Raw genomic sequence first — 16,403 nt, 5'->3', positions numbered from 1 at the left:
AAGGCTGACGGCTGACAGACTCGGTGTCAGCCACTCCCGCTGGAGGGAAGGGGATCGGGCGATCCTTAGGAGTGGATACCACAGCGCCTGCCTGAAAAGAAGAAGGGTGTTGCCTTGACCTCTCTGAAGAATCTTCCTCCTCCCGCAAGAGCGCTGCTCTACGCTTATGCGGTGGAGATCATGACGATAATCTGGAAGTACGCGTCGCTCCCGAGGACTCGCAAGGTTGCCCGTGCTGCGAAACCCGGCGGGAATCACGATCGGGGTCGCGCTGGCGCTGGCGCGATGGTAAATTCACGGGTTCACGCTCGGGCGAACGTTGGCGCGCATGTGCGTGGGGCGCGCGGAGATGAAAGCAAGGGCGTGCGAGGGCGCGTGGGTGCGTGTGGGCGCGTGTGCGCGGGAGAGAGAGCGCGTGGGGCGCGTGTGCGCGCGGGAGAGAGAGCGCGTGGGCGCACGGGCGCGCAGGTGAAGGTGTGCGTGGGCACGCAGGTGAGGGTGCGCGCGGTTGTAGGGGAGAGCGCTGGCAGCTGGGAGAACGACGGCGTGCAGGGGAGCGTTGGCGCGCTGGCGAGCTGGCGAGCGCTGGCGAGCAATGGCGAGCTGGCGAGCGATGACGCGTAGGCCGAGAAGGCGATCGGGTGCGCACAGGTGAGTTAGCGCGTGGGCGTGCAGGAGACCTTCGGCGATCAGATGTTAGGGCGCGCGAGCGCGTTGGAGAGCGCTTGCGCGCAGGCGAAGAATCGCGCGGGCGTGCGGGAGATCGCTGGCGCGTTGGAGATCGCTGATGCGTAGTGGCGTGGTCGGGAGCTATCAGATGGGCTGCAGGACCAGAAGGTGAAGTGGCGTGTAGGGGCGAACGCTCGCGGGCTTGCACCGGAGACTTCTCGTGGGCGCATGGGCGCGCAGGAGCTCGACCAGGTCTAGAAGAGCGCACAGAAGAGTGCGCGCGATGGCGCGCAGGCAAAGGCTGGCGCGTGGGCGGGGTCTGTGGGCGCGTAGGAGATCGACGGCGAGGGGGCAAAGGAGCAGCCTCCTTGCCTGCACCCAGATCCGGAGATCATGGGCGGGCGGGCGAACGTTGGTGCGCATGGCGCGCATCTGGACCAGGGCGCGCAGATGTGCGCTGGCGAGCAGGTAATCATGGGCGCTCAGGAGTACGTGGGCGCGCAGGACGCGCAGCAGGAACGGGGCGCGCAGATGTGCGCTGGCGAGCAGGAGAGAGCTGGCGCACAGGAGATCCCTGACGAGCAGGGGAGCGCTGACGAATAGGAGAGCGCTGACGCGCAGGCGAGCGCTGGCGGGCAGGAGATCTACGTTGAGAAGATGTGGGGTGTGAAGAGTCTGTAGGGTCCACAGCGAGCGCGCAGGAGAACGTGGGCGCGCAGGTAACACCTGGCGCTTAAGGGACTTAGTCTCAGTGGGAGACAAGCCCTTATGCCCCGAAGGGACCGGTGCCCGTTGGAAAACGGGGTGTGTAGGCGCCCACAGCGCATCTGCATCCGCAAACGGAGAAGGAAGGCAAGCAGGTCTGGCAGGCGTCGGTGATCGCGAACGATCAGCTGAGAGGTCTAGCGATGCGGCTGTAACGGTCTGCACACGTCGAGGAGGCTCCTCTGCGGGAGACGTCGAAGGCGAAGAACCAAAGAGGCGCCTCCTAACCCCCTTGTAAGGGGAACGAAGGCCTTGACGGCGAAGAGGAGGGCGAGCCTTACGGCGAAGACGACCTCGAGGGGCAGCAACACCATCGTCGGTCCTCCGAAGAGGAGTCTCCGTCAGTGAACTCCCCCGGGGGGGAGAATCACCCGCAGGAGAGACCGTTGGACCCAGCTCCTCCCTCGAAGGATGTTCGGAAGGGGGAACTGAGCCTTCAGCAACATCAGCAACAACAGCAGGGGTTTGGCCTGACCCGTCGGAAGCCTCTGCCACAACAACGTCGACAATAGACAGAGGATCTACCTCTGCTATTACCGGCGACTGTTTGACAGCTGCACCCAACTGGATCAGGTCAAACAGGGCTTCCCTGGAGGGCGAGCCCTTAAGCCCCAAGGAAGCCCAAAGCTGCAAAAGATCATTGTTAGACACAGAATCATCAACATCAAAATCCTCCCCCGGAGGTGGAGGAGGAGGAGCTGCCTCGCTTAGCGAGGCAACTCCCTCTCCCGAACCCCGAGGTTGGTCAACAACAGAAAGGCCTCCGCTACCACTCGACGGCCCCTCGCGAGAGACTGATCGAGTGGGAGCTTTGGAGGAGGTTCGGGCAACGGAAGAAGAGTCTTTGGAACCTTCCTTCTTCAAGGCAGCCGTTAAAGGAGAAAGGTCCCGCTTAGACTTCTTCTTACGTCGCCGGGAAAACCTCTCCCACTGGGAAGTAGACCACTCCCTGCACTCACTACAAGTTTTATTCCTTTCACACCGTTGACCTCGGCAGTATGGACATAAGGAGTGAGGGTCGGTCTCGACCGCCGACATGAACGCACAAGGGCGGTCGGGAAGTCCAGGGCACTTCCGCATGATGGATGGAGGCCAACTTCCAAGCACACAAGCTGTAAGAAAAAGCAAACAAATTAAGGCTGTCAAAAATGCGAGGGTGAGACAGACAGGTCTGATCATCACCCGAGCCAAAAGTGAAGTGAATCACTTCACCGGTGTGTGAGGGGGAGGGGTAGCTAGCTACCCCTCCCCTACCCCCTCGCTAACTAACGAGAGGGTAGTTAACCCTTGTTAAAAATCTAATGGCTCGTTATTTCAGCTACGCCGAAAGTAATACCCCATGTAAATAGCGTGGTTTGTATTTCGGTTACTGAACAACTTACTATTACTGAACCTGTAGTACTAATAGCAACACCACTCTTGTTCGCCTTGTACTGTATTTGATTTGCAGAGTATGCTGCTTCGACATTTCTCATAACTCCTGTTCATTAATCGTTATTTCTTTCACCCCTTAGTCTAGCGAGTGTAATCAGCAAGCGATAAAACCAAGTACGTATTCTATATTTCAGTTACTTTTCTGTTGCTGGGATTGTTTCTTGGAGTAAACTTTCACATTCCACTGAGAATTTAGCTTATTTGCATTCTGCTTCATTCCAAACTCTGGTTTCTGTGATTTGTGTATAAAAACAAATTTTTTCATAATACAGTATACTACCAAGAATAACAATAATAATTACAAAACTATATTGATATTTTCTTGATACAGCAATAGTAATAATATTTCAGTGGCAAAATTAGAATTATTATTTTCATATGACAAAATATATTCATTCAATACATGTAGTCAACATGTTTTGAGTAATGTACTGTGTTGGATTACATACCGTTAATACAGGCTAGGGCATAATAACTTTACTATACAGTGTACATTATAGCAGATATCTTATTTCCCTTCAAATTGATTGAATATGTGCCTTGAAAATGCATGCAAGCCTCTTCATTTTTCAAAAAAAAACTTTTACAGTCACATCCTATTCACCTTTTTAAGTCTCCGCTCACATATTCATACAGGGGGTAACCAGCCATGATGTACTTTTACTTCTCACTGTAGTCTCTCCATGAGATCAACAAATATTTTTCAAAGGTTTCAGAAACAAGAAATATAAGCTAAAATACAGCTCAGGGACAAATGTCAACAGAGCTCCCAAAACACCTCTTCACTCAGCAATGTCTATTATTTTGCCTTTGGTAAAGCAAGAACCTCTGCGTGTAGCCAAGTTACATCAATAATATACTCTGAAAAGTCAAAAGTTAGGCAAGAAAATAGCAATGAAGACTTTATTCACACTCCTTACAGCTGGAATGTGAACACTCGCTAATAAAAACACGAATGATGGTAAATATCAGCAAAAGCTAAGAAATTATACAAATCTGTCAGGAAAGGAAGAATTACATCATCCAATAAATCTTCATAACTTCAAAATAAAATCTGTTCCATCCTCAACCAAAAAGTAAGCAAGAGGCTTTGATTTTACAGAAACCTTGATAACTGTGGACCTGCAGTTGAAGACCTTGATAAGGCCGAGTTCAGATAACATAGAAAACTATCTTCTTTAAACCATGCAGATTCATTGAGCATTGACTAATCATGCAGATGCACTTACAAAAGCCAGTAAGGTAATGACAGTGTACTTCCAGCATGAAGAAAAGCCATTATGCAATAAAATAATATTTTAAGAAATTCGGAAGAATTGTTAACAAAACCTTAACAGATAATAAAAACTGAAATCATAATGAAGACATGGTTGGGATTTTTTTTTTCTTTTAAATGAGTACAGTAAAGCAAATACACAAGGTGTTGTTTGTTTGAACAAAAACAAAGAAAACCCTTACCATCAGAGACGCGGTTTTGTGTTTCTTTGTGTGTGTGATCAGTGAGCTGCTGACTGCAGGATTAGGCATATATAAGCTGATAGGGTTGGGTTAATTTTTTTTAGTAGATTGGGGAACAAAATTTGTACTCTGGCAAACATAAAAGGAAGAAAATAGGTTAATACATTAACCCACTGGACCATGCTGTGGTGATACATTCAGCATCTGGTGAGAATGAGGTTCTCTTCTTCCTCAGGAGATTTGTCAGAGGAACTTTCCATGAAAAACAAAAGGGCTATTGAGTTATTGGTTTGATATTAAAGGAACATCAATAAAATTAAACACTAAATAGTGCAGTGGCATGAATTATTGGCTGAAGCTTCAAGCTGAGGAAGCCGAGTGATGAAGTGAGGAGATTCACAACTTATTTATAAATTAGTCATGCTATGAATAAGAGAAATTGGCTTAAGTAAGATAGTTTATACTAAGAAGGCTTTAGGTTTCCATTTGTATATGACCATATGTAACTCAAAAAAATGAAACATACCTTTAAATCCTTCAGGGGGACATTGAGGACAGAAGATATACAGTGACCCCATATAGTCTCTAAATCTGCTAAAACTGCAGTAATAGAGCCTCCTAGGCCACTATGAATATTAAGGTCGCCTCTCACAAAAGGGAAATGGACGTTGTACTCTAAATCTGGGTGAAGAGACAGTATCTAGAGGAGAAAAAAAATGTCTTTCAGTAACATTATACTAATCATGCCTTTAATATAATTTCTACATGAAATAGCAAAAACCTAATAAAGTAATATATTTCCCTTAATCTATTGGTGAACAATGAACTGACTACCTATAACTGAAGTAATAAGAGTGAAGGTCTAATGAATTGGTTATTGGTACGGATGCAAGGTACCCGAAGGGAATTGATAGATTAAAAATCCCAAAAATCTCAAGATTAAGATATCAACAATAAGTACGATTGTATTTCGTAAAATTCTTAATTCAAGAAAACTATGAAGTTCACAAATGAAAGATCTCCTATTCTAAAACTACTTCATTGGCACAGTGAAATATATATATATATATATATATATATATATATATATATATATATATATATATATATATATATATATATATATATATATATATATATATATATATATATATATATACATATATATATATATATATATATATATATATATATATATATATATATATATATATATATATATATATATATATATATATATATTAAACATATACATATACATATACATATACAGGTGAGATAGCCATGTCGTCCTGATGGAAGGTTCCTATAAGTAGCTTTCTAAGGGATATTTGGCTACAGTGATATTCCCAGAGAATTAACCTTTAGGTCTCCAGAATTCTAACTCCTGGTGCGAATATCCTTAAAATTTCTCTTAAGGATATCGCATAAATCAGGGGACGAATATCTTGATACGACACATAACAATCTTCACCCCGCATAGCGTTTTCGCTTCGAGGGGGAAAGTGGCAAAAATAGAAGGGGAGCCGTTATCAAGGTACCCTTCCTCCCATACTACTATTGAGTATCTAGATGGCGCTGTATCCAAGATGGCGCTTATTCCTTGTAGAGTTGAGCATGGTGCTACAGATATAGTAGTTTTGGGGAGGGATCCTACCAAAGCCTTTTCTATGGAAAAGGAGAGCGGGTCCATCAGGACGGCATGGCTATTTCACCCAAAAATAGATTTTTCGCTTCGCTCAAAATCGGTTTTTTGGGGGCTCAAGCCATGTTGATTAGGAACAAAAGTATAAGCTATATGAATGTCCAGACATTAATATATCCAGTTTTAATTAGGATATCAAAACTCTGGTATACTTTATTTCTTTATGAAATGTAGGGCGAAATAAAACGCAAAATTACATTACAGTAATCATCATTTATTTCAATAAATGAAAACATAAGGTAACCTATGTTTATATATGTAATGAGAAACATACAATTCAACATAATACAGAAAAAATTTTGTTTCCACCTGAATGGGAAAAAATTGTATTAGTGCCACATATGAATTTGAAAATTTAATAAATTTTCTAATATGATTTTCTGTAATGTTGAATGTTATCATCTCTGAGTAAAGTACACACAGCACAAGTGTTATCTGTATATTTCTCCACCTGAATTATTTGAACAGTCTTTAGTGCCACTATGGTGACACTCACTAATCAAGTAATGCACTAGGGGGTGTCAATACCTTCACCCGAGAAAATTTGAGTCCCACTCAAATCACTGTTCATCGCAGCACTAGACGACAGGTTTTAACACACTACCTGCCACCACCACGAAATGCTTCAACTCGTTCACTTGCTTCGCATAATGTTTATAGAATACTCTGGATGACTTCTATCCAGTGTATGAGCAAAGATGCTCAAAGTCCATATACGGAAAGAAATTCAGTGATGAATCAATTTTCCTAGGATCATGACCTGCGGGTGTACTGTCAGGATCCGCACTGCGAATAAAGTAGGTGAGCTTCGCCCTCAGTTGCTTTAGGGATAATTTTGATCCTAAAGTTTCTCCTCTAAAGAGCTGTCCTCCCCTGAAGTCTGAAGTTCTTCGAAGATAGACCTTTAGACACTCTACTGGACACAGTGAGACATCCTCCTTCAGAGGGCAGATTCTCCAGGGACCCCACCTCTTAGTTTGTAGCTTGTTCTTGGCGAGAAAGGTTGGATCAGGAAAAAGGTTCAGTTCTCCCACTTCTGTGAACTGAATAGGGCCCTCATCTCTGGATAGGGCCACTATTTCACTAACTCTAGCCCCTGAGGCTATAGTGAACAGGAAAATTACTTTTTGAGTCAAGTCCTTCAGAGAGCAATTCTCATTGTCCACTGTTGAAGCATAGTGTAGGACATTGTCTAAGGACCATGAAATAGGCTTCGGAGGGGTTGCAGGCCTGAGTCTAGCGCACGCCTTAGGGATCTTAATAAAGATTTCATTCGACAGGTCTACTTGGAAGGCATATAGCAGAGGTCTGGTCAGAGCCTACACGTAGTTATTGTGTTGACTGCCAGACCTTGTCTATGAAGGTGGATAAAGAAGGACAGACAGAAGTCTATTGAGATTTCTTTAGGTCTTTTCGCTTTGACGAAAGCAACCCACCTTTTCCGAGACGATTCATATTTTCTCTTAGTAGACTTAGACTTGTATTCTTCTACGAAGTCTATACTGCCTTTTGAGATCCCAAATCTTTTCTTAACTGCTAGGGAGAGAAAATCATGAGATGAAGGTTTTGGGTTCTCTGTGATGAAGTGAAGACAGTCGACTTCTGGACCTGTTGAGATAGTACTGGGTCTGGAAGAGGGACCAGCCTCAGCTTCAGTTCCAATACCAGAGGGAACCAGTTGCTCTTTGGCCACTTGGGAGCCACTACAGCTGCAGTTCCCCGAAAGAATCTCAGCTTGTTGAGGACCTTTATTAGGAGATTGGTCAGAGGGAACAGCTAAATCCAGTTCCATCTGTTCCAGTCGAGGGGCATGGCGTCTGTCGCCTCTGCTAGAGGGTCCTCGTATGGGGCTACATAACAAGGTAGTTTTTTGTTGTCGTTCGTCGTGAAGAGGTCGATCTGCAGTTCCGGGACTTGATGCAAGATGAAGGAGAATGAGTCTGCGTTTAGGGACCATTCTGACTTTATCGGCGTGAGCCTGGATAGAGCGTCCGCTGTCACATTGCGGAACCCTTGAAGGTGAACTGCTGATAAGTGCCATCTCTTCTTTTCCGCAAAGCGGAAGATGACCAATATCACTCGGTTGATTTGGGGCGATCTCGAGCCTTGACGATTTAGCCACCCCAATATCACTTTGCTGTCCAGGATCAGCCTGATGTGGGCTGATCTGCGAGGGGAGAGTTTCTTCAACGTCAAGAAGACTGCCATGGCCTCCAAAATGTTGATGTGGAAGGTCTTGAACAGAGAAGACCAGGTCCCTTTTACTTTCCGCTGATGGGAGTGACCTCCCCATCCTTCCGTCGAGGCATCCGTGTGGATGATGACCGATGGGGGAGGTGGTTGCAAGGGAACGGATCTCTTTAGGTTCTTGGCCTTCCACCATGGCTTGAGAAGTGATCGTAGTAAGGTCGGAATCGGTCTTCTTTGATCTCTTCGAGCGTTTGATGCGTATCTTCTCCAGACTCCTGACACATCTTTTAGTTGTGACTTAGCACTGGGTCTGTCACTGATGCAAATTGGAGAGAGAGACCAGTACTCTTTCCTGTTGGCGTCTTGAGATCCTGTCGGATTTCAGTAGTCTCTTGACATATCCTATGATCTCTCTACTCTTCCCTGGGGGAATGGAGAGGCGGTGTGACTTCAAGTTCCAATGGATTCCCAGCCATTGAAACTCCTGAGCCAGAGAGAATCGCGACTTCTTGAAGTTGATCTTGAATCCCAGATGTTCCAGGAACTGGATCACTTTCTTGGATGCCTGCAGACAAGCCATCCTGGATGCTGCCCACACAAGCCAGTCGTCCAGGTACGCTGTTACCTCAACACCTTCTAGGCGTAGTTGATGAACGAATGCCTCTGCAGGTTTCGTGAAAATCCTTGGGGCTATGTTTAGTCCGAAGGGCATTGCTCTGAAGACGTACTTTTTCTTCTGTAGCCTGAATCCTAGGTAGGAGGAGAGAGGGCGATTGACTGGAATATGCCAGTAAGCATCTGCTAGGTCTATTGAAACTGTATACGCCCCTTTTTGGTAGTAGGGTCCTTATATGTTGACAGGTTAACATCCTGAACTTGTTCTCTATGAACTTGTAGAGTGGCGACAAGTCCAGAATGACTGAGTTTTTCTGAGTCCTTCTTGGGAACACAAAACAGCCTTCCCTGGAATCTGATGGACTTTGCCCTCTTTATTACCAGGTTGCTCAAAAGTTCTAGGGTATATTCTTCCAGTGCGGGGATGGAGTGTTGGAAGAATTGAGGAAATGATGGTGGAGCTTCGCTCCAATTCCATCCAAGTGCGTTCTTGATTAGGCTGTGGGCCCACGGATCGAAGGTCCAACGATCCTGAAAATGTTGGAGCCTCCCTCCTACCTGAAACATCTCATTGCTTCTGTCTTCCGGAGGATTTACCTCCCTGACCGCGTCCTCCCTTGCCACCCTTACCTCATGGGGGGTATTTTGAGGAGCAACGTTTAGAGCCTCTACCTTTGGGACGAAAGGGAGTGGTTTGCCTCTCAAAGGCAGGGTTAAAAGCTGGTGACTGGGCAACCAGCTGTTGGGGTACCATCTGGTAAGTGGTTGCAGGTTGAGCAACCACTTGGGGCACCGCGGTCATGGTAACTGTGGGACGTTGTTGTTGTTTGGCAGGCCGAGAGCATAATCTGGGTCTCTTAGTCTTCTTCTTAGGCTGGGGACCCTCATCTGGAGAAGACTTCCTCTTAGCTGACATGCCCCACTTCTGGAGAAGGTTTCTGTTCTCCGTGACGGCCTTGTCAACTACCTCCTTGACCGCGTCACTTGGGAAGAGGTCCTTACCCCAGATATTGGAAGTTATCAGCTTCCTGGGTTCGTGCTTTACCGCTGCTGAAGCGAACCCGAACTCTCTACATGCCCTTCTGTCTTTGATAAAGCCGTACAAGTCCTTTAACACGGTGGCCATGTGCATCTTGGCCATGACCATGTTCATATCCGGGGTACTATTTAGGCCTGCAGTCATCTCTAAACAGTTCTGTAGGGATAGAGATGCCGCTAGTCTTTCCTTTGTTTCTTGCTCACCACGTAAGAGAAAGTCAGACAGCTTTGGGAGATTTTTGTTGAACTGACGTCCAGCGATATCTGCCTCCAACTTCCCAACTGGGAAGGTAAGGTCGATTTCCTTCCAATCCTTATCCTCTATGGGCAGGGCTAATGACAATGGTCTACACTCTTCGAGTGTAGGACAAGGCTTGCCTGCCTCTATTGCCTTAACGGCAGCTTTAAGAGCCTTCGATGTAAACGGGAAGGCTATTGAAGCTAGAGCAAGAAAGGCAGGATGTTTCTTGCTGAGGTCTGACACCTTAGAGTTCGTGTAGTCCATCTGCTTCAGGCTACTTACCAAAAGAGCCTGTGCCTTGTCATGGTCAAGTACTATGACGTCCTTAGGTTCCGTCTCTTCCTTCAATGCTGGTTCCAGCTTCAGATGAATGAAGCAGTCTGGATAAGCGTTGAAACTTGGCCAGAACTGAACATCCTCGATAGGGACGGCTCCCAACTTCTCTGAGATAAAGAGTTTACCGTTAGTGATTGGCATGTACTCAGCATACCTCCAGGGATTAGCTTCAGAGCAGGTTGGGAGGTCTTTAACCTTCGGTCTCTTATGAGACCCACGGGAGGCAGAGTTGAGCAATGCGCCTCTCAAGTCTCGCCTCCCTTTCTTCGACTTGCTTGCGAAGGCTCTCCATCAGCACTGTAAGATTGGCCAGAGCCTGTCTCATGTCATCTGATGGAGGGGCAGAAGATGTCAAAGGTAACGGTTCGAGAGCCGGTACCGACGGGATGGACTCCGAGTCCACTTCCTCATCTTCTTCTGGAGTTAGCGTAGACTCCTCCTCGTGACCTTCCCTCAAAAGATCCTTCTCAGTGTCCGAGAACACTTCAGACATCCTTTCCTCATGATGGATGTCCATGCCTTGAAATGCGTTGTAGACTTCCGATTCTACGGAAATCTGGACGCATGAAATCTCAGGTCGAGGTTTGGGTATGATAGCTTCCATACCCGCTTTAGGGAACAGCAAGTTGAGCATCCGTTCGTTTGGAAGATAGAGTCCCGTGGCATTTTTCTGAAACCCACGTACCCATCTACGCAGCTTTTTTCGTGCTGCATCCCTTGATTCCGCTGACCTGGGGTCGTTAAAGGCTTCGGTAACCAAGGCCTTGCAAATGTTGCAGCCTTGGGGGTCCCAATACCGAAGAGCTTGCTTGGAGACGGTGCAGGGGGAATGAGCTCTGCACTCTATATGGCCGCAAAAGCCCTACTCCTGACGTTGCAGAAGATGACCTTGCATTTCAATTGGTCCTTCTGTAAAGAGAGGAAAATTAAATGAGTATGTGGTAGTTTATCTCACCTGATAAACAATTATATAAAATATTACTATTAATATTTCAATCATTATAGCTTAGGATAGTCAAGCTAGAAAGGAACTAGGAAAGACACATACTTATGTTTCCTGTCCAGCCAATTGCTGTGACCTCCCCCAAAATTAAAGCCTAGAATCTTCCTATTTAGGAAACCCAAGGGAAGGGTTCTAACCCCTAGGGGTAGATAAGTGTATATTAACACTGACCTTTCCCAAGGTTTTAATAATGTGGGGTAAATGATAACTGATCAACTATCAGTGTGATGAAAGAAATCTTTTTTTCAATATATGACTGGTCTCAACAATAGACTGTGCAAGGATACACAGGGTATGTTGGAAAATAACTACTGTATAATATATACTATAGTTTTCTGTCTGCAGTATATCTATACTGCAAATATACTGGCTACTGTATAGTCTTATACTGTAGTTTAGCCGGCATGTTGCCGGCTAGGCTAGCACCTGGCGGCACGATCCACGCCGGCTGGGGTTGTACCTGGCGGCACCGGCGTTAGTACCTGACGGCACCGGTCAGGGCGGCTGGGTTTGTACCTGGCGGCACTAGCTGACAGAGAGAGAGAAAGCATGGAGTGAAGGGATACCTTATCAATGTTTGTTAACAATGATTAAGGGTGTAAGTTTACCAAAACTTACTGCCTTCCTCCAGAATGAGGGTTCAAATGGAAGGGGAGAATGTATCATTCAAGCTTTGATCCAATTACAAACCGTTGCCAGTCACTGCCGGTCCCGGATATGTGGATGGCAGTCCAAGAGAGGACTGAAGAACACTCTACAGAACAGGGGTCTCCCCACGGCAGCCGCTACAGCCGGCACAGCTTTTCCCGGGGCCTTGCATCCATAAGGGAAGACTGGGCGACTAAACAGCTGCTTATGTAGGAGCCCGGCCGGCCCCACAACCTACCCGGCAAGCGGTGAGATTGTAGGATGATGGCCACAGAGTTGCGATGGTTAAGCCATCGCTAAAGGACAGAGGGGGCAGGGAAGAGGGTCCTGTATCAAGTGTAAAAGGAGGCGGCAGGGTTGCCGCCCTATCACACAAAGAAGAAACTCTGTTTCGAAATCGGCGCCATCCTAGGCGGCAGAAGAATATCGATTTTTCAGCCTAGGGTCTGCCGAAATGGTGTTAAGAGGAGGCGGCAGGATTGCCGCCGCCTCTCAACAGGGAAGAAACATCGTTTCAGTGTCGGCGCCATCCTAGGCGGCAGAAGAATATCTATTCTTCAGCCTAGGGTCTGCCAACACAGGACTAGTCTTCTAGGCCGCAGGGGAGAAGGTGGCGGCATCATACAACCACTTCAAGTGCGGCCTAGGGAGGCATAACCGCTGGCAGCTGAAGCCGGCAGGGGAGTGACTACTCACCCTGCTGCTCTGCCGCTAGCAAAAGACTGAATACTCTGAGGTTCTGTCAAGAAAACCCAAAGCTGGCTACTCGCCGGCAAGGTTAAGAGACAGAAAACCCTAGCCCAGTCAAGCCTGAGTGTCTACTCTATGGCAGGACTAGAATAGGGTTGTCGCCCAGGGCGGCACTCAGAGGGAGGAGGGATTACCCTTAAATCTCCATTGGAGACGAGTATCGAGTTATATAGTAATTCTAGGAGATATCTATCTCCTTATGAATTGATAAAACGATACAAGAGGGTAAACCTGGAACATGTATGAAAGTATACTAAAGCGCATATGCTAGCTAGCCTAGCGCCAGGTGAGATTTTGGTTACCTAAATAGATGAAAACTCTAACGTATACGATCGATAAGGAAGAGGAAATATATGCAACAATGTGTACATCTTTACAAGTACAATATGCCTAAATAGCTTCATATTTCAATGCTATTACAACTAGGAATGTCGTTCTATATCATGCATGAGGCTAAACTAAAGCACGTAGGCTAGGAAGCCTAGCGTAGGCGAGGTTTGGTTACCTAAATCGCCGAAATTCTAAGAAATACGATCGACATAATATATAACTTCCTAGCAATTCTTTAATTGAATAGCTTCATAAATATTCATGCTATTATAACCGGGAAAGTCGTTCAGCTAACTAAATACCACATGCGTTATGAACGACAGCGCCCATGGCGCCTCCGGTAATCGGCGAAGCTCTGAACACTTAAAATGATTCTAATTTCACTGTGAAGCAGGAGCTAAAAATTATACACTGTAAAGAATAAATACTCAACTTTCTAGAGAGAGAAGAAGTTGGAGATTGCATTATTAATCCTCAATTATCGAGCGCAAATGTTAGAGCAACAGGGAAAACCACCGTGCAAATTCGCTACAACAATAGGAATAAGCGCCATCTTGGATACAGCGCCATCTAGATACTCAATAGTAAATATGGGAGGAAGGGTACCTTGATAACGGCTCCCCTTCTATTTTTGCCACTTTCCCCCTCGAAGCGAAAACGCTATTCGGGGTGAAGATTGCTGTGTCGTATCAAGATATACGTCCCCTGATATATGCGATATCCTTAAGAGAAATTTTAAGGATAATTGCACCAGGAGTTAGAATTCTGGAGACCTAAAGGTAAATTCTCTGGGAATATCACTGTAGCAAAATATCCCTTAGAAAGCTACTTATAGGGACCTTCCATCAGGACGACATGGCTTGAGCCCAAAAATATAAACATACATACATATAATGCTGCTTCTTCAACCCATTCATATTTCCCTACTACCTAACCCAGCCTTGACTGAATTACTTTAATTCATTGAAAGCTTACTTAACATAAAATGACAGGTAAACAAAGGTGATCATTGTTTGCTTAAAAATAAATCCACAGAATTATACTAATAAAGAAAAGAATAAAAAGATATTTTCTTCCTCACCTCATCACCAACAACATATTCCTTATCACTTTGTACCCATGGTGAAGATGGTTCTGCTTCTTCATCCTGAGTAGGCTGAATTCTCTTATTGTATGCAGCTATTTGTTGTGGAGGGGTAGCAAAGCGGCGTGACCCATCAGACATCAGTGACGATTGAAGAATGTGACTTATCTTTAAACGACATTCTTCCAGCTCTCGCATAGCATCTCGGTCCTAAAATTACAAAGCCAGAAATTTTATGTCAAAGACATTTCTTTGTGGATCTGAAAAAAATAAGAGGTCCGAGACTGATACATCTGAGCCTTGCAATTTTCGATGGAACATTATAGTAATATTTTCAGCATGTATATGATTCGTTTTCCCAATACACTTTCAGTATATTATACTTTTCAATCTGTTATATGATATAGACACTCAAAAAATGCTTTGTCAGTGGTACAGTGCATCCCCTACATAGAAATTTCCAGACAGATGAACCTATGAACCATATATTGAAAATTATTCAAATACAGTAAGTGCAAAATCAAATACAAATAGACTAAGTTCTCTATCAAAAACATTTTATGTCCTAATAGCTATAAGAATTTTTTGTACATATGTAAGTTAGCTCACGAACAATACCGAGTTTGGTTAGGGGATGGGGAATAAGGAGCTGGATTCCTAGGCTAATTATGTTGGACTTTAGAACTTAAAAACTTTTCATCTTAAATCTCTGAGTATCCTTAAGTATGGTACACTTTGGCATCCTTTAATGTAAGTCCTATACTGCATAGGAAATTTAACCCTGGATAGGTACGCTCCTCGGACACCCCTTTAAGGGTATACTCGGACGCGAGCGACCCCGACGCCAAAAAAAATTCCTGAAAAATCAGTTTTTGCAGTAACCTCCTTTTTTCTTTTGCCAAAAAAACTTCAAAGAATGCTTAAAACAACTGTAAAGATAAATACTACTCATCTGCAGAAAAACTATTTATTATAAATATTTTAAAAAATTAAGTAGAAAAGAAAAAAGACCTTACATAAAAATTCATAAAAAAAAAGTTTATACATATATACACAAATCCTTTTAGGAATTGATTCTTGAATGTTTAGGACACATCTTGATGTATTTTGGATGAAGTCAGACCCATGGAGGTGAAGATCTGTAATGAGAAAAAAAGGGTAACTTTTTTTGGCCAAAAAAATTTGTCCAAATTTCATGAATTTTTTTGGGTACCCAAATGAAATAGGAAGTGGCTAATTTTTTTAGGGAATAAACATATGTTATCCTAAAAAAGAAATATGTAAAAAAAATCTTCATTATTTTGCAAATTACATTTATATCAGGGGCCATATCTAAAGGTAATTTTTTGAGTACTTAGAAATTTCGTAAAAAAATACATATATTTAATATATAATATGATATTTATGCAGGTAAAAATATACCAAAATATCACAAATTCTATAGGGAACAAGAATATATATAGATAGGGCAACTTACGCTTCGGATATGTCAACAAAATGGCCGCCAACCACACTGACTCAGACTCCCTAATCTGCCACTTGAAATGTAGGAAGGGTATGTCAATTTCAAGGTGTTATTTACTAATCTAATTATTCTTGGATAAGCATAAAAATTGTATGGTGGGTTGCTGGATAGTTGTCGATTATTTTACGACTATAAAATTAAAATTTTGACCCCAAAAAAAATTTTTGAAGGGAAATAAAATAGAAAAAAAAATGTAAAACAATATAATATTTTAGCTAAAAAAATTTGATGATATTCAATCAAAAAAGAAGTAAACAAAATTTTCCGACAAATAAACATCTAGAGGAATCATTACTCTGTGATAGTTCCTTAGTACGTAGTAATTTTGAAAGAAATGCTAAAAAACGAAAAAGTGGCAATCGCAGGAAAATCGAACACATACCCATATATACGCCATATCTGGCTAAAAATAAAGATAGGCATGGGTAGCCAGATCATCTACAAACACTTTCCAACACTATAAAAATACAAGTTTTGCGACACTACTTGCCAATTCCTTACGGTAACATGACTAAGCAAAAAAAATGCAAAACAAATAAAAAAGGGCACTCGCGGAAAAATGGCCAACATTCTAATATACAGCATTTCAGAAAAAAAAAAATTCAGCCACGT

General features: G+C 44.1%; 1 protein-coding gene across 1 annotated transcript in view; it reads right to left on the bottom strand.

The window, feature by feature from the left end:
- The window catches only part of LOC137636467 (actin-related protein 8-like), a 162,146-nt gene extending 147,674 nt beyond the window's left edge, over window positions 1–14,472 (bottom strand). The window contains exons 1-2 of the mRNA XM_068368896.1: window positions 14,264–14,472; window positions 4,853–5,026 (exon numbers count right to left, since the gene is read on the bottom strand). Coding sequence (XP_068224997.1) covers window positions 4,853–5,026; window positions 14,264–14,464 — 375 coding nt within the window. The 5' untranslated portion in view covers window positions 14,465–14,472. The remainder of the gene's footprint in view (window positions 1–4,852; window positions 5,027–14,263) is intronic.
- Between the last annotated feature and the right edge of the window lie 1,931 nt (window positions 14,473–16,403).

The sequence above is a fragment of the Palaemon carinicauda genome, unplaced genomic scaffold, assembly GCF_036898095.1.
Source record: "Palaemon carinicauda isolate YSFRI2023 unplaced genomic scaffold, ASM3689809v2 scaffold306, whole genome shotgun sequence".
Taxonomy (NCBI): domain Eukaryota; kingdom Metazoa; phylum Arthropoda; class Malacostraca; order Decapoda; family Palaemonidae; genus Palaemon; species Palaemon carinicauda.
Note: the sequence above shows the minus strand (reverse complement) of the source record. Positions and strands in the feature narration are given on the sequence as shown.